The sequence below is a fragment of the Galeopterus variegatus genome, unplaced genomic scaffold, assembly GCF_000696425.1.
Source record: "Galeopterus variegatus unplaced genomic scaffold, G_variegatus-3.0.2 Scaffold2835, whole genome shotgun sequence".
Taxonomy (NCBI): Eukaryota; Metazoa; Chordata; class Mammalia; order Dermoptera; family Cynocephalidae; genus Galeopterus; species Galeopterus variegatus.
Window position 1 is genome coordinate 159,591 of NW_007728946.1, and position 16,406 is coordinate 175,996.

The 16,406-nt window shown below is 53.1% G+C and overlaps 3 protein-coding genes across 4 annotated transcripts; 1 reads left to right on the forward strand and 2 right to left on the reverse strand.

Annotated features, from left to right (window-relative positions):
• The first annotated feature begins 1,909 nt into the window (after nucleotides 1–1,909).
• Nucleotides 1,910–5,266, forward strand: CD63 (CD63 molecule). Its single transcript, XM_008583135.1, has 8 exons — nucleotides 1,910–2,082; nucleotides 2,655–2,731; nucleotides 3,708–3,896; nucleotides 4,097–4,171; nucleotides 4,266–4,358; nucleotides 4,467–4,607; nucleotides 4,831–4,914; nucleotides 5,108–5,266. Exons 2-8 carry the CDS (start codon nucleotides 2,666–2,668, stop codon nucleotides 5,171–5,173), a joined length of 714 nt encoding a protein of 237 aa, XP_008581357.1. The 5' UTR covers nucleotides 1,910–2,082; nucleotides 2,655–2,665; the 3' UTR covers nucleotides 5,174–5,266.
• An 818-nt stretch (nucleotides 5,267–6,084) lies between these two features.
• RDH5 (retinol dehydrogenase 5 (11-cis/9-cis)) lies at nucleotides 6,085–10,713 on the reverse strand. Of its 2 annotated transcripts, none has more exons than XM_008583137.1 (5): nucleotides 10,562–10,713; nucleotides 9,031–9,377; nucleotides 8,598–8,856; nucleotides 6,750–6,913; nucleotides 6,085–6,458 (listed from the first exon to the last, which is right to left on the reverse strand). In XM_008583137.1, the coding sequence occupies exons 2-5, from the start codon at nucleotides 9,338–9,340 to the stop codon at nucleotides 6,235–6,237; spliced, it is 957 nt and encodes a 318-aa protein (XP_008581359.1). In that variant the 5' UTR covers nucleotides 9,341–9,377; nucleotides 10,562–10,713; the 3' UTR covers nucleotides 6,085–6,234. The 2 variants fall into 2 exon arrangements, with proteins under 2 accessions (XP_008581359.1, XP_008581358.1); XM_008583136.1 differs by having other exon boundaries at nucleotides 6,115–6,458; nucleotides 9,031–9,372.
• A 659-nt stretch (nucleotides 10,714–11,372) lies between these two features.
• Nucleotides 11,373–15,035, reverse strand: BLOC1S1 (biogenesis of lysosomal organelles complex-1, subunit 1). Its single transcript, XM_008583138.1, has 4 exons — nucleotides 14,871–15,035; nucleotides 14,068–14,140; nucleotides 11,854–11,986; nucleotides 11,373–11,578 (listed from the first exon to the last, which is right to left on the reverse strand). Exons 1-4 carry the CDS (start codon nucleotides 14,929–14,931, stop codon nucleotides 11,468–11,470), a joined length of 378 nt encoding a protein of 125 aa, XP_008581360.1. The 5' UTR covers nucleotides 14,932–15,035; the 3' UTR covers nucleotides 11,373–11,467.
• Between the last annotated feature and the right edge of the window lie 1,371 nt (nucleotides 15,036–16,406).

The following is a 16,406-nucleotide window of genomic DNA, read 5'->3' on the forward strand; positions in this document are numbered from 1 at the left end:
CATGTACTTTTAAAAGGCTTTTTTTTTTTTTTTACAGTTGACTGTTTTCCCTGTCCCTGGAACAAGACCTTGCCCCTTTATTCTCCAAGGTCACCTCGGAGAATATCACCCACCTCTTTAAATCCATTCTCCTCCCTGGTCCCTCCCTCTGAGCTCATCCAGCTGCCACCAGGGGCTTCAGTCTTTCTTCACAGTGTGGACAGAACCTGGTTCTGCCTGCTAGCTGAAGAGGGCAGGGCCACCGCCTTCCTCTCCTTGCTGCCCTCATGCCTAGCACATGCCTGGCATCTAGTGGCAGCACAATAAGGAAAGTGATTAATACTCCTTTCTTCAGCATCTTTGTTCCTCCTCCACAGCCTGCCTGCCATGATAAGCAGAAGCAAGGTCCAGAACGGACTTGGTGTGTCCCCCTGGAAAGTTGTGATCCTGGAAACTGGTTTTCAGCCTAGCCCGGATCTCCTTCCTTTTGCTCTTATAATTTCTTCCCTTCTTCGTGTACACACAAACCAAGATTCAGGAAGTGGTGACCGTAAGAGGTAGAACCATAAGAACCTAAGGGGTGGGGCCCAGGCTGGAGATGTGGGGGTATGAGGCAGGTCTTATCCTTGGACCTATTCATATCAGCTTCTTCTGGTGACCACCAGTGGCACACAAGGGAGGGAGGCAGCTTGGCTTTTTCTTCTGGGGTGAGATGGGAGAGTCCCAGGGATATAAGCCTGGCCTGCTGTAATGTCCTCCACTACCTCCCGTCCCGCGGTAAGGGGCTGATCCAGGAGCGATTCACACAGACCTTGTCAATCTTCCCCCATAGGGAGGAACCCGATTCTTTTTTTTTTTTTTTAAAAGATGACCGGTAAGGGGATCTTAACCCTTGACTTGGTGTTGTCAGCAGCGAACCGGCCATCCCTATGTGGGATCCGAACCCGGGGCCTTGGTGTTATCAGCACCGCACTCTACTCAGCCAGTGAGCGAACCGGCCATCCCTATGTGGGATCCGAACCCGGGGCCTTGGTGTTATCAGCACCGCACTCTACTCAGCCAGTGAGCGAACCGGCCATCCCTATGTGGGATCCGAACCCGGGGCCTTGGTGTTATCAGCACCGCACTCTACTCAGCCAGTGAGCGAACCGGCCATCCCTATGTGGGATCCGAACCCGGGGCCTTGGTGTTATCAGCACCGCACTCTACTCAGCCAGTGAGCGAACCGGCCATCCCTATGTGGGATCCGAACCCGGGGCCTTGGTGTTATCAGCACCGCACTCTCCCGAGTGAGCCACGGGCCGGCCCGGAACCCGATTCTGACACATCATGATTGACTGGATAGTATGGCCCTGAAGAAGGGCTTGCTCCCCTTTTCTCAGCCCAGGAACCCTGGAAAATGGAGATGCGGCGCTAACAGAGGGGGGCCGAAAACCCCCACTCTCCAATGTTAGGATACTCCCAGGATGTGAGGCCAGGGACTTTCTGGAAGTGTTTATTCTGACCCCACCCGATCCCAGGCAGACCACAGCTCTTTCTGCACAGTCGGGGATGGGGGTAGGGGCTTGAACAGACTTGGAACCTGAGGAGGGGGCTGGGCTCCGGGTGACGCCTCCCAAAGACCACATTGTCACCTTGCCTCAGCTCTGCCCTCCAGGCTCTCAGAGGGTAACTTTGGGCCGCCCATTCCTCCTTCGGCTCTCCACGCCTCCTCTGATTCCCTGAACCAGAGCGAACCAGGCGGAGCTCGGTTCCGCTCTCCTACCCGGAGTTGGCATGGAGCGGGGGGCGCCGGAAAAGCCCCAGGCGCTCTGAAGTCCTGCCCTTGGTGCCTTCCCTTTGCGGGGGTGGGCGCCGTCTTGCGTGTAAGGGCCACGTGCCCCCTGGCCGGGCCGGGGCTCGGCCCTCCCCTCCCCGGCCCGGGTGACTCAGGCCGCAGCTGTTCTCGCGTCACGAGGAGGCTGCCGGCCACCCGGAGGGGGAGAGGCTGTGGCTGGAGCCCGGGGCGGGGCCGCGCGGCAGGAGGGGCGGGAGCCGGAGGGGCACAGCTGGAGAGCCCCAGAGCCGCGGCGGGAGAGGAGCGCTCAGCCTCGGGGAGCCCAGGTGAGGCCGCGGGGCGCCCGGAGGACGTGGGCGCGCGGTGGGAGAAGACCATTGGGAGTTCCCTCCTCCAGGGGCTCGCCCCGAGCCGCTCCCGAGGCCCTCAGGCAACTTTGCTTCAAAGTTCCAGAAGCCGGGGCGGGGTGTGGCGGGGGTGCTGGCCGCACTTTTTTTCGGGGGAGGAAAGGGTTCAGGGGAAAGTGGCTCTCAGAAGGTCGGGGTTGGGCGGAGGACCGTTTTTAGGGGCCGGTTGGGCGGGGAAGGGGTGTTCGACGTCTGGGGGCTGGCGGGTCGAGGGTCGGTGTCGGGCTCCAGCCCCTGCCGGCGCCCCTGGATCTGTCCCGGGCCCCGGAGGCGGCGGGACGGAGTCCGGGCCTGGCGGCCGTCGCCCCCACCCCTCTCTTGCCAGGGAGGAGAGGGGGCTGGGAGACGTGGATCTGACCGCGGGTTTCCGGGTGGGAGGGGCCGGGAATGGGGGCCGCGCAGGGAAGGCCTCGAGGGCCGGCCGGGAGCCCGGAAACTGAGGTCCCCCCTCGGCCGTTCTAATCCCCCTCCCGCCCTCCCCTCTGTCCCAGGCCCAGCAGCCATGGCGGTGGAAAGAGGAATGAAATGTGTCAAGTTCTTGCTCTACGTTTTTCTGCTGGCCTTTTGCGTGAGTGGGGAGGGGGGCGGCGAGGGCGCGCTTGCAGGGTGCGGGAACCCTGGCTCTGGAGTGGTGAGGGCTGAGGGACCAAGAATGAAGGCCGCTGGAGGCCAGATGCGGAAGGAAACCCTGGGAAAGACAGCGTGGCCACCCCCTCCTCCAGCTTTCGTGGACTCCCGAGGCCTGTCTGGACCAAGAATGGCCATTCTAGGTGTCCAGACCTCCCACCCCCACCCCTGCTGGCCCTTCCTGTCTGGTGACCCAAACACTTGTGATTGGGGTAGTGGGGCAACCAGCCAACGGCCTGATGCTATCTATCACCATGGGGCTTCTCATCCTCCCCTACCCTCTCTTCCTCCTACACCCCCTCACCCCTCTTCCTTCCCTCTCCTCCATCTCCCTTCTCAGCTGCTTGGGGTTGAGGAAGGGCTATACCCATCTCAATTTGCTCCTGCCCTGGCCTCCTGGCTTAAGAGGCTACTGTTTGTCCAGGGAGGGGCACACTACTCTCGCCCCTTTTTCTTCCTCCCTTCTCCTCCCTGGCCCAGCTGGACTGAGGAAACTTAAGTCACAGCTGATGTCCCTGGGGTGGGGACTGGAGGATAGGGAGGGGACAGTTCTAGGAGAGGGCTGGGAGCCCTAGAAAGTACTACTCTCCTTCAGGAACTTGTGCACTGAGGTCAAGGCTTTCTGGAAACTTCTCTTTTTGCATTTGGTTAGTCCCCTAGTTGAAAAGCTGCTTGAAGGAAGGCAGGCTTGGCTCTTGACTCCCTTCTTCCTGAGTGCCTTGAACATTTCCCCAGCCTTCACTGTGAGAACAAGGATCGGTCATCCCCCTCCCCCAAGTCAAAAGTTTCCCAGAGGTGTGAGAATTTCTCTGTCCAGGATAGGGTCAAGTCTGTGTCTTGGATGCACCCCCTGCCCTCTGTCATGGAGAACTGCTGGGTCGTGGGTCTGGCCTAACCCTCATTTGCCTTTCTCTTAGGCCTGTGCAGTGGGATTGATCGCCGTAGGTGTAAGGTTCCACCTTGTCCTGAATCAGACCATAACCCAGGGGGCTACCCCTGGCTCCCTGTTGTCTGTGGTCATCATTGCAGTGGGTGCCTTCCTCTTCCTGGTGGCTCTTGTGGGCTGCTGTGGGGCCTGCAAGGAGAACTACTGTCTTATGATCACGGTGAGTGGGGTATGGGACCAGCATGGAGCCTAGGACTGCTGAAGGGCATTTCTATGTTTGGGGCTCACGAGGGTGGGTGAGGTGAGGTGAGGTGGGTGGCTGAGGAAGATCTTTGTGAGTGTTCCAGGGACCGGCTGGGCCAGAGCAGACCCCTCTCACCCATAGACTCCAAACCTGACTCCTGTCCTTTGCTCCTGCAGTTTGCCATCTTCCTGTCTCTTATCTTGCTGGTGGAGGTGGTTGTAGCCATTGCTGGCTATGTGTTTAGAGACAAGGTAAGCAGGGAATAAGGGAAGTGTCCTGCCTCAGGCTGCACTGGGATCCAGGTACCTGAATTCTGACCTCAACAATGCTCCTCCTTACTCTCAGCTGCGGTCAGAGTTTGATAAGGACTTCCGGCAGCAGATGCAGAATTACTCAAACAACCAAACGGCTTTACTCCTAGACTGGATGCAGGAACATGTGAGTGGGGTTGCTGAGAGTGGGCATAGTGGGGAAAGAGGATTCTCACTCCATATTAAAGGTGGAGGTTCACTTAACAGCCTTCTCCCCCATATCTCTCCCCTCCAGTTTAATTGCTGTGGGGCTGCTAACTACACAGATTGGGAGAACATCCCTTCCATGGCCAAGAACCAAGTCCCTGACTCCTGCTGCATCAATGTCACTGCGGGCTGTGGGACTAATTTCAACAAGGAGGCGATCCATAAGGAGGTAAAGAGGAGACAGATAGTGCGGGACTTGGGAAACCTGGGAAATGTTTCAGGAGGCAAGAGAGACCTGGGATGGAGGCGATGGATCAGGGATGGGGAGGGGGTCTGGGAATGCTAGGGGTGAGGTGAAAGGTACAGAGGGCAGGGAAGAGACAGATGGATCAGAGGGGGTGGGTGGGGAGTTTCTGATGGTGCTCTTGCCTTGTGTGCCTGCCACCCTTCAGGGCTGTGTGGAGAAGATTGGGGATGAGCTGAGGAAAAATGTGCTGGTGGTGGCTGCAGCAGCCCTGGGCATTGCTTTTGTGGAGGTGAGTGATGCTCTTGGCAGGGGTTGGGACTCAATCCAGGGCATCTGGGGAGTAGGGAAAATGAGGGGGAGGGTGCTGGGCAGGAGGTACTGGCCTGGGGAGGGCCCTGGCTGTGTCTGGGGTCCCACTGGTGGGTCTCGGGTAGCTTGCCCTTCTGACTCTACTGCACCCTCCTCTCCATCTTTCCTTCTAGGTCCTGGGAATTGTCTTTGCATGCTGCCTCGTGAAGAGTATCCGAAGTGGCTATGAGGTGATGTAGGGGGTCTGGTCTCTTCAGCCCCCTCATCTAGGGGGAGTGGAGTAGTATCCTCCAGGTTTTTCAATTAAACGGATTATTTTTTCAGACTGAAAAGAGAGATGGTCTCAGTTTGTATTAAAGAGTGATACTTGATCCCTTCCCTCTCCTTATCTATGTTCCCTGTCCTCTGGGACCTTGCTCTATGTGTACCTCTGGGAAAGGCAGGCCTATTTTGGGGGGTGTTTGGGAAAGGAGGAGTTTGCTGAAGGTGTTAGTTGGGCCGGCAGTGGCAGAAGCAGGAATCTGGAGGAGGCATGGCCCAGTGCCCTCCCTGTCCCCTAGTATTATGCTGCCATCTTCAGTGCAGGAACATTCATGAGGCCATCTCCTGTATAAGTCAAAGGGATTCCCCACAAAGGTCCTACCTGGGAGAGCCCAGCCCACATATACCTTGGACATCTTACCCCTGGCCTCTGTGCACCTCTGAGGGCCCAGCAACTCCCTCCCGCTCCAGTCCTCAAGGTGACCTAGCTCCTGTCAGGGTGGTGGCCTTGACACCTGTGTGGCCAGTGTCCCTCATTCTTGACTTAGATTAGATAGTAGGAGAATTTAAGTGAGTATTGCCTTTTCTTCCATGGAAACCACCTAGCCTGGCCCTGACCCCTCTTCATCACCTCCTCCCCCAAGAAAAACAGATAAAGGTCATTCCCAGTACAAACACTGAACTGCAGTCCTGTAGAAAATAAGGGAAATGTCCAAAAGGGCCATTTGATGGCCACTCCTCCAGGTGCAGTTTCAAATATCACCTACAGGCACAAGACAGTTCCCTTGCACCCCCCCAGTGAGTGCTAGCTGTTTTGCAGGCACTAAATAGGCCAGAGATCTTGGGCAGTTAAGTCAGCTTAGCTGGCACATAAATGGGGATCAGTCTCCCACTCGGCACTTTCATTTCTGCCCACCTGTTTTTTTTTTTTAAACAATATACATTTATTGAGTGCCTATTTTGTGTCAGGCACCAGGCACTACCGGGCAAGGACAGAAATAACAACCTTGAAAAACAATCTCTTGCTAGAAGGGTGGATTCAGTAGACTGCCTGGGCATGCTTAGGAAGGACCCAGGTGAGCACAGCATCCACCAGGCTGGCTGGCAGGTAGGAAGCAGGCAGCCAGAGCAGCTTGGCGTCCCAACCTGGGCTGTAGCGGGTTCGGGGATGACGAGCTGTAAGGGCATGCTCCAGGCACCTGCTCACCTTGGTTAGGTCCGGGTCACAGATCAGATTCATGATGCGCCGCTGCACTTTCAGGTCTGCAGCCCCACGGGCAGTTGTAGTCAGTTCCCTACTCCAGCCCATGTTAGGCCCTATCTTTTGATTCCTGAGGCTTGTTGCCCAGGAGAGGTGAGAAAGATCCTTAATCACCTCCTCAGTTTGGGGCGTGGGCAGGTTCCGTGTGGTCCGGGCACTCTCCTGTGGTATCCATTCACCCTCATCCCCTCCCTGGCTGCCCTGCCCACGTCCTCCCAGTGGGCTGATGTGGGCTGGCCTTTCTGGCACTCTCATTTCCCTTCATCTGCCTCTGTATGGGCCCAGTTACTCACACTTGGTGAGGAAGTCCTCCCCATAGTGGGCCCGTGTGTCTGGAGGTAGCCGTGTCCAGCAGGCCTGCAGGGCGTTCTCCATACCCTCCAGGTTGGTCACGGGGGTTCGGAAGAAGCCAGGCTCCACGATGGAGACTTGTATCCCAAAAGGAGCCACATCCCGCCTGGAGTGGGGACAGAGGGAGGTTTCTCGGTTCTTGCCCTTTAGGGAGGGGACATTCAGGGATACGGGTGGGGGAGCCAAGATGAGAAAGTTGTCATAGGCCAGGGACAGAAGTCCTGACAGTAAGGGAGAACCCTACTGTGCTGGGACAAGGGGCAAGTGGGGCAGAGGGAGGTAGGTGTATTCGAGGTATGTTTTCCTTTATATTTTCTTCAATGATCTAAAGCAGGGGTTGGCAAACTTCTTAAAGGGCCAGATAGTAAATATTTTAGGCACTGCAGGCCAAGAAACAAAATTAATGATACTATTAGGTACTTATATTACTATTTACAATGTAACCACTTAAAAATGTGAAAACCATTATTAGCTGGTAGATGATTGGCCGGATGTGGCTGGATGTGGCCTGAGAACCACAGTTTGTCAGTTCCTGATTTAGAGGAACCCCATTCCCTAGCTCCCATAACAGGGTTGAGCCCTGAGTGCTAGATATGAAGGGTATTAGGCTGGTATCTGCTGGGGGTAATCTGATGGGGAAAGTGGCAATACATCCCTTCACCTGGCATAAATGCAGAAATCCAACTGTTAAGTATGTGTTCCATAATGCCGACTGGAAAATTAAAGACTGAGGAATAGATACAAAAATAGACATTGAAATTCTTTTTTTTTTTTTTTTTGAGACCGGCTGCACCGCGCTCAGCCAGTGAGCGCAGCTGCCATCCCTATATAGGATCCGAACACGCGGCGGGAGCGCTGCTGCGCTCCCAGCGCCGCACTCTCCCGAGTGCGCCACGGGCTCGGCTCGACATTGAAATTCTTTGCTGAGTGATGGTGATGAGGGCAGGCTTCCTTAGAGGATAGGCCCAGCTTGGGCAACTTGTATTTGAGCTCAAAATTCAGGCCCTGCTTCTGTTTGTCCTCATCAAGTCTTCTTTGTGCTCCCATAGAATTTTGGACATTACTGTTTAAAGATGAGGAGCAGAACATAATGACCAGGCTCTATAGGTAAGCAGACCTGGGGGTAAGTCCCAGCACTTCCACTAACTAGTTGTTTAATACCTACCCTTACAGGGTTGTTGGAAGAATTAAATAAGAAGAAAATGTTAAGTAAAGTTACTAGCTCACTGTAATTCTATTAATAGTAACGTGTTTCTCTACTAATTATAACAATAGCAGGCTTTTTTGAGCATTTATTATGTGCCAGGCACTGTTGAGTCCTTACGTGTGCCTCATTTCACTCACAACACTCATGAGGCAGGTCTTCTCATCCTGACTTAACAGATGAGACAAAACGGGTAAAAAGAAGTAACTTATTTAAGGTCACAAAGCTTGCATGATAGAAATCAGGGGTTTGAATCCATGAAGACTAGCCCTAAACTGTCTCCTCTTAAATATTCCATTATTTATTTATTTATTTATAAAGATGACTGGTAAGGGGATCTCAACCCTTGGCTTGGTGTTGTCAGCACCACACTCAGCCAGTGAGCCAACCAGCCATCCCTATAATATAGGATCCAAACCTGTGGCCTTGGTGTTATCAGCACCGCACTCTCCCGAGTGAGCTACAGGCTGGCCCTTAAATATTCCATTATGCTGTGTCTTAATTATCCCTGTTGGCCCATTAGGGCAGGCACTAATTCGTTTGTTGAGTGGGCTGTCCTTGGAGCTTGAAGCTCTGCAACCCTCACCTCAGGCTGTCAGAGAAAGCCTCCAGGCCAAACTTGGAGACACAGTAGCCCCCGCCATTGGCTGCCAGGCGACCCAGAACACTGGTGATATTGATCACCCGGCCCCGGGCCTGCTGCAGCAGGGGCAGCAGGGCAAGGGTGACCCCGATGGGACCCAACGTGTTCACATTCAGCACCCGATGGAAATCATCCCGTGTCAGCCATGGTGTGGGTCCGATGACACCAGCCACACCAGCATTATTCACCAGACCAAAAAGCCCTGTGGGGAGATGAGAGACACCAGGGATAGAGGAGGCATTCCTACAGGCCCCTCTCCTTCCTGGGATGATCTATCCCTTCTAGTTTTCCAAAGCTCCTGCAAGTGACTCCTGGGGTCACTGGAGGAGATCAGTAACACCCCACACCATGTTCCAGGAGGCCCTACCATACTCACCTGCTTCCCTAACATGTGTCTCCACCCACTTGGCTGCCTGCTGGACACTCTGGGGATCAGTGACATCCAGCAGGGTGGTGTGGAGGCGGGAGGAGGCCAACTGCTGTAGGTCCTCTGCCCCTGAGGGGGTCAGGCAGCTGGCCAGGACTCGAAAACCCTTTTGGTCCAGTCGCAGTGCCAGAAGGCGTCCAAAGCCTGAGTCACAGCCGGTGATGAAGACGAAGGCATCACGGGTGGGCAGGCTCTGCCGGTCCCTGAGCAACCACAGCACTGCCCAGAGCAAGGCACCCAGCAGCAGAAGTAGCCACATGACTGGAGCCCAAGTGACCTGCAGGTGGCAGCCTAGGCTGGGTGGTAAAACTTGTCCAGTTTACTCCAGCCCTCAAGTCCTTGCCCCTAATATCATCCCTAGCTGGAAGTGTCTGGTCTGAGCAGATTGAGAAATTTCCTGTTTGGCAGATATTTGGCACACCATGGCTTATTTATGCAAAGCAAAGATGTGGGCAGACCTTATATTTGTGGCTAACATCTAAAAGCAGATGAGCTGGGTCCTGTGTGCAGACCTGCTATATGGCAGCATAGGGATAGTCTTGTTTTCTGTCATATCTTCTCTCCTACTAAACTAGGGACATCTGAACCCTCTGAACGTAACCTGGGCCTTGTTTTTGGAACCATGTACAGGGCCAAGAGCCTTGCATTTTAGTCCTGGTGCCCCAAATTTGCTGTGTGATGCTGAGTATCTCACTGCATCTCTAAACCTGTTTTCTCATCTACCAAGTGGGGCTAACACCCACCAGGCCCATTTCAGAGCTGTGGAGGATCAAAGGGGATAACATGTTAGGAAGCACATTAAAAGCTTAAAACTTTGTTGTCTTTTTTTTTTTTTAAAAACATGACCGGTAAGGAGATCTTTTTTTTTTTTTTTTTTTTTTTTAAAAAAGGCCCGGTAAGGGGACTTTTTTTTTTTTTTTTTTTAAAAAAGGCCCGGTAAGGGGACTTTTTTTTTTTTTTTTTTTAAAAAAGGCCCGGTAAGGGGACTTTTTTTTTTTTTTTTTTTAAAAAAGGCCCGGTAAGGGGACTTTTTTTTTTTTTTTTTTTAAAAAAGGCCCGGTAAGGGGACTTTTTTTTTTTTTTTTTTTAAAAAAGGCCCGGTAAGGGGACTTTTTTTTTTTTTTTTTTTAAAAAAGGCCCGGTAAGGGGACTTTTTTTTTTTTTTTTTTTAAAAAAGGCCCGGTAAGGGGACTTTTTTTTTTTTTTTTTTTAAAAAAGGCCCGGTAAGGGGACTTTTTTTTTTTTTTTTTTTAAAGAACACCAAAAGGGGGCTTTTACCCCTTGACTTGGTGTTGTCAGCACTACGCTCACCCAGTGAGCAACCGGCCATCCCTATATGGGATCCGAACCCGTGGCCTTGGTGTTATCAGCACCGCACTCTCCCGAGTGAGCCACGGGCCGGCCCAAAGCTTTGTTGTCAATACACGTAATATCTAGCTAGTCTTCTCATAATACCCCCAGTTCCCAGTGTCCCACTTACCTCCTCTGGGGAAAGCTGGCAGGTACTAGAACACCTGAAGCTTCTTTTTTTGCTTTTGTTTGAGAGGCTTTGCTCCCAGTCTTCCCAGACTCCCACACTAGCTACAGATAAAGCCAAAGTCCGGAGTGGGTGGACTCGGTTCTGGGAGTATTAAGTGTTTGTATGATGGGGTGGGGGCAGGGCTGAGGAGGAGGAGCCAGGGTGGCTGGAGCTTGCCTAGCTGAAGCCAAGGCTTGGCAGAGACCAGATCTGCCCAGGACCCCTCCTTGGCTGTCTTTCTCAGCCTGAGTTCCTAACCACCTATGTCATGGACTCCCAGGAACGGGGAATTGTCAAGGATGGCAGCTGACCCTCTCTGTTGGTGGCCTTAGACCTGTCATTCCTCCCCCTTCTCAGCCCTGAAGTGCCCCCACACCCAGTGATTAATCTTCTACCTGGCCCAGACTCATGACACTGCTTAGTGCCAGCCTGGGAGAGGCCACGAGCACGTGGAGCGGCAGAGAGCCAGAGCTGGGACCAGGCCTGCTCCCTGTCTTATTTCTTCTCCTTTGCAGGAAACTGAAGTTCCTGAATTAGGAAGCTGGGGGCAGAGGCCACTAGGACCTTCTATGGAGAGGTCTGGGAAACTCCCACCCTCTGCTTATCCAACAGACACCTGCACTAGACCCAAGGAGAAGAGAGTTGGGATGGTAAGAGGAAGCTGGTTCCACCTTCTACCCAACAGGTACCTGTCCCTCAGGAAAATAACCTTTGAATCTTCCACTTCCACCCCTCACACTGGAGCTAGTAGCTCATTGAAACACAACTCAGAAACGGAGGCTTGTGATTTATTCATGGTCTGTCAGCCTCCTTCCTGCCCCTGTTAGTGAGGTAGGAGGGGTGAGGTAGAGGAGGAGGGAAGAGGGGTTAGGAAGGGGCAGACTGTAGCTGCCCTTTGTAGACATATTCCAGTGCGGTGGCAATGGTGCGCATGTCCAACTCGATGCTTCGAGCCCAGTTCTCCACGTCCCCGATTTCCTGGGAATGAGGAGAGGGGATGGGAGCCCAGGAATCAGGATGAGTAGAGTATGTCTCCCAGTCTGGGGGCACTTTTCATCCATCTCCTGGAAAGGGATTTACTCTGACCCACCGAGTGCTTTTATTTCGTTTTATAGCTTCTCTGATACTGGGCCCTAGGTGGGATTTCTGGGACCATCTCCACTTTCTCCTTAACCCCAGGCCTGAGATGACCTGACTGGTGACAGCCAATTGGGAACCAGGATGGGGGTAGTGATGTTTGGAGTGTGGCCCACCTTGAGTGCCTGGTTGAAGTTCTCCACCATCCCGATCCACTGGCCTGTCTGCTTGGCAAATTGGGCAGCCTGGATCTGTAGGGTCTTCACCTCATGGTCCAGCTTTCTCTGGTTCATGTAGGCCTGGGCCACACTAGGGTTTGGAAGAGGGAGGAGGTCAGCTCACCCAACTAGTGGGGAGTGGTCTCCAGGACTAACAGTCCATTGCAGTAGTGGAAGGCAGCCAGGAGTCAGGGCTGGCTGGGGAAAACCTCCTCGCGATTTTGGCCACTCTTGGATGTGATGCAAATGACTACCAGTACATGCAAATGAATACCCTCTCTTTCTTCCCACTCCTAGGATTCCCAGGAAAGCCAAAGTGGGAGCTGATTAGAAACATACCCTCTCCTACTTTCAAAGGAGTTCCTGCAGCTGGGTGGGGGAAGGAAGGGTTAACCTGGGGGATATCCCCAAGGAAGAAGCTAGGAAGGAAAAGGGGGCGTGGCAAAGCTGGGAAAATCCAACAACAGGGACACATCTGGCAGTGATTGGAAGCCCAGGGATATGTGCAAGAAGTTTTGAAGGGAAATGGGACCTCTCCCTGAAACTGGAGTGAGATGGGAGAGCAACCCCCTCCCCAGGAACCCTGGGTCAAGAGATGAAATCCCAGGGGTTTCTTCTTGGCTCTCCGTCTCTCTCGCAACCCTTCTCCTTTCGCCCACACAGATGAATGAACCTATACACACTCCCTCCCTTCTGCTGTAGGCAATAGTTTTTCTTTTCTCTTCAATCAAGGTATTGGCTGCAGCTACCTTTACCTACTCTGCCAATATTTTTTGCCCCTCCCCCCCAATAACTGTTCTCCTTTATTGGCTAATGAGTCTTTCACGCTCCACCCCAAAGCTCTAGGTCAGCCAGGAGATTCCACATCTGGTGCTCTCACCTACTGGAATGTGTGGGGGCTGGAGGGAGCAAGGAGTTGGGGAGGGGGTCAAAAGAGTGGGCAGGACACCTGACAGCGGCTGAGATAGACTGAGCCTTTGTTTTCCTTTCCGGAGAATTAAAAGAGACGTGGGAAGCAACACAAAACCCTTTCTAATCTGGCTTTAGCTTAGCTGCCCTCTAAGCTGAAAGTGGGGTGGCAAAGGAAGAGAAGCAGCCTGGGCCAATCTAACAAATGGTGTGCATGGCAGAGCCCAGGAGGTGCCAATGTGGGAGGGAGAAAAGGGGGCCGACCCTGTCCGTTCTCTTTGGAAGACAGCTGGACTATCGTAGATGGTGGGTTAGGAGCTGAAACATTAACATTAGGGGGCTCCCAATGCCTCCAACAGATCCTGCTGGGAGTTCCTGAAATCCCAATTTTCCCTATTAACCTCCTGTTTCTATTGTTTACGCTGAATGAACAGAGTCGCTTGGAGGGAAAAGAGATCAGAAGCTCCAACCATAGCCCTCTTTTCCCCTAAACTCCCCACACTGTTGATGAGTAATGAAGATGGCCCCAGCTCCTGCATGGCTCACTTGGATGACTCAGTCTCTGGATTCACAACCAAGCTGTTCTACTTGCCCTGGGATGGAAGGCATCATACTGCCTCCTTTTGAAATCATCTGTGCACTCTTCTGGGTCACTCTCAGGGTCAAGAGACAATGTTGTTGGCTTCTTCACAAATCTTTGGCTGTTACTAGTATTCTCATTTAGGGCTGGGGCACGGGGTGGTCCCTGGAGACCAGAAGGAAAGGAAGAGACCGCATGGCTCTGCTGTAGCTCCTGGCATACGTTCTACTCTCACCCCACCAGCTGTGCCATCTCTTTCCTGCCAGCTGCTCCCCAGGCTTCCCAGAGCGTGGGAGGAGGAGGAGGAGAGGGTGGTAAGCTATGGTGAAGGAGGGTGCTCTCCCTCCCGCTGACGTGACAGCTGGACTTGGAAGGGCAAAGGGAGGTGGGCAGATGGCATGAAGTTCTAAGTGCCAAGGAAGTTAATGTGGGGAGGGAGAAATCTGGCTGCTTCTCCAACCACTGCAGCTGCTCCTCCCTTGCCCAATGCTAGGTGTCAGAGCTGACTCAAGCCTCTCTCCATAAAGTTAAGCTGTGGGGTGGATAGGTGGCAGGATGGTGGAATGAACGGAACACCCCACCCCTTTCAAGAGCAGTCTGAGGGCCAGACCTTGCCAGTGCCTAAACTTGGGCAGGGTGGGGTGGGGGACTGGGAACTAGTGTTGATGGAAAGAGGTTCATACCCCACATTGAGGTGGTCCACCAAAGCTTCTGTCAGGCAGGTCGCTGCAGTGATAGCCTCTCGCCTCCTCTTCTCTGCAGGGAGGGGTAAAAGGAACGGGAATAGACAGGGCTAAGGTTTCCCCACTCATTCGTTTCTATTTTGCTAGTTGCCGGCACATCTCAAGTAATCTCAGAACGCCAGAGCTGAAAAGGACCTTGCAAAATTTAAAGCAATCCCTTTCATTTTAGAGATGAGGAAACTGGACTCAGAGAGGGGAAGGGACTTGCTCAGGGACGCCAAAGAGTCAGTGGCAGCGCCCAAGACTTTTGACTCCCAGGCATTATTTCTCTACTATCTTGGCCGAAGGATCGGTAACTCTGGTAACTCCGGGATTCACAGCGGGACTCAGGAAAAAAGTGCCCGTCCTCAATTTCGGCGGTTTCAGGCCTCCAAAAATCCGGTCTCTGGGCGGCCCCCAACACCCTCCTCCTCCCTTCAGGGGCGTTCCTTCCACTTCCAGGGTGAGAGGCTCCCTGGACCAATAAGCACAGCGTTCCATGAGCGGGGGGCGGGGCTAGGATGCCGCGAGTGGGAGATTGGGGGCGTTGCCGAGGGGGACGAGAATGTTACCAGAGGGACAAGAGCCCGTTGGCAAGGGAACGGAATTCCAAAAAAAGCCGTCCCCTAATTCCCTCTTCCCCACGGTCGTTGCCCACTAGCCGGCGCCCTTCCTTGGATCTGGACAATTACTCGGGGTCCAGGCTCCGGGCTGAAGTTAGGCCGCGGCCGGAGAGAAAACAGCCATCGTGATATTCGGCTCACCCTGCAGCTCCTTGCGTTCATTCTGCTTGGCCTGGTGCTCTTTCAGCAGGCGGGACAGCATGGTCGCGTCGGGCTGGGGGTTGGGCACGCCGGGCTTCCTCTGGCTCCAGAAGCTGGAATGAGCACCTCGGCTCCCGCAGGGCCGGGGTCACGTGACTGCTGTGTCACATGAGGCTGGGAACCGCCCTCTTTTTGAGTCTTGGGGTGGTAGGTAGTGAAGATCTTGGCGGGGAAGGGAGGTGGAGGTTTGAGGGGCGGGTAGGCTCTTTTCTTTATTGGGGGCTCACTTTTTGGCGACTATAGGTAGAAGTTTTCTTTAGTACCTATATCCTTTGGATCTTAGGCTCCCGGGAGGGTGGTTGTTGCCAGGCCGTCCATCACGGTTCGGCTGTTGGGGGAGCAGAGGCTCCCTGCATTCATTGAAATTCTTTTCCTTCCTTCGCCTTACCCCCTGGCAGTGCTGGCGGGTTCTCAGTTGATTCCCAGCTCCCTCCCTCTAGGAGAGACTGCTTTCCTCTCTTTTCCAGTCCTCTTTCTTCTCACTATGCCACCGAGGTCGCTGAGCTCTGGGTGATCATTGTAGAGAAGCATTTAAGGCACTTCAAGTGGCCTCCTAGGGGAGCCTTGCTAATTCGGCAGGCTATGTGTGGTAAGTGCACAATTCCATCTTTGTCCTTTTGTGGTCAGGGAATGCAAACCCACTTCAGTCTTTGCAGAAGCATAAGTGCTGCTGCCAAAGTAAAAGGTAAATTATATAACGCCTATCTGAACTAAAGAGAAGCGCTTTCGGGATTAACTCCAGCAAGAAAAATTATAAACATCAAGCAACATATTCTTGCTATTGCTACAATCTCTTGGTGCACCTTGCACTAATATGCTGGATGACTTTGGGCAAGTTGCTCATCCACTCTGGATTTTAGTTTTTCTATTTAGGAAAATAAGAGGAGTGGATTAAATCAGTGGTTCTTAATTAACCCTAGCTAAACATTGGAATCACATGGGGGAGCTTTTAAAAATATCTTGGCCTTAGACTAATTAAATAGAATCTCTGGGGCCGGCCTGGTGGCGCACTGGATAAGTGCGCCGCTTGGGAAGTGCGGCGGCGCTCCCGCCTGAGGGTTCGGATCCCACATGCAGACCGGTTCCCGCTCACTGGCTGAGCGAGGCGCGGGGGCAACACCGAGGGTTGCGATCCCGTTGCCGGACACAGAAAAAGACAAAAAAAAAAAAAAAAAAAATAGAATCTCTGAGGGGTGAAACCCCAACATCAGTATTTTTTTAAAAAGCTGTTCAAGTGATTCTAATGTGCATCAAAGGTTGAAAATTGCCAAACCAAACCGTATCTAATATTGTTTCCAATTTTGGCATTGTCTCATTTTGTGATTCAGTGGCACAGTTAAAATTGACTTCATCATATCTACTTGCAGGGGGAGGAGAAATAGGTGACTGAGTTGGGATAAAAATTCATTCAGCTATCTGTAGAATAGCATCTTAAATCCTGAGAGAGGTACAGCCGTCGTAGGATTAGTGAGAAGA

Bases quoted from the DNA above. Each gene is read 5' to 3' on its own strand.
- BLOC1S1 (XM_008583138.1), bottom strand. From the start codon at position 14,931: ATGCTGTCCCGCCTGCTGAAAGAGCACCAGGCCAAGCAGAATGAACGC. The intron at 14,141-14,870 runs GTGAGCCGAATA...CCCTCCCTGCAG, and splicing joins TGAACGCAAGGAGCTGCAGG to AGAAGAGGAGGCGAGAGGCT. The intron at 11,987-14,067 runs GTATGAACCTCT...TCCAAACCCTAG, and splicing joins GTGGACCACCTCAATGTGGG to TGTGGCCCAGGCCTACATGA.
- RDH5 (XM_008583137.1), bottom strand. From the start codon at position 9,340: ATGTGGCTACTTCTGCTGCTGGGTGCCTTGCTCTGGGCAGTGCTGTGG. The intron at 6,914-8,597 runs GTGAGGGTTGCA...TCCCCACTCCAG, and splicing joins GCTTTCTCTGACAGCCTGAG to GCGGGATGTGGCTCCTTTTG. The intron at 6,459-6,749 runs GTGAGTAACTGG...GTGGGGCTGCAG, and splicing joins GGAGGACTTCCTCACCAAGT to ACCTGAAAGTGCAGCGGCGC.
- CD63 (XM_008583135.1), top strand. From the start codon at position 2,666: ATGGCGGTGGAAAGAGGAATGAAATGTGTCAAGTTCTTGCTCTACGTT. The intron at 4,172-4,265 runs GTAAGCAGGGAA...CCTTACTCTCAG, and splicing joins GCTATGTGTTTAGAGACAAG to CTGCGGTCAGAGTTTGATAA. The intron at 4,608-4,830 runs GTAAAGAGGAGA...GCCACCCTTCAG, and splicing joins AGGAGGCGATCCATAAGGAG to GGCTGTGTGGAGAAGATTGG.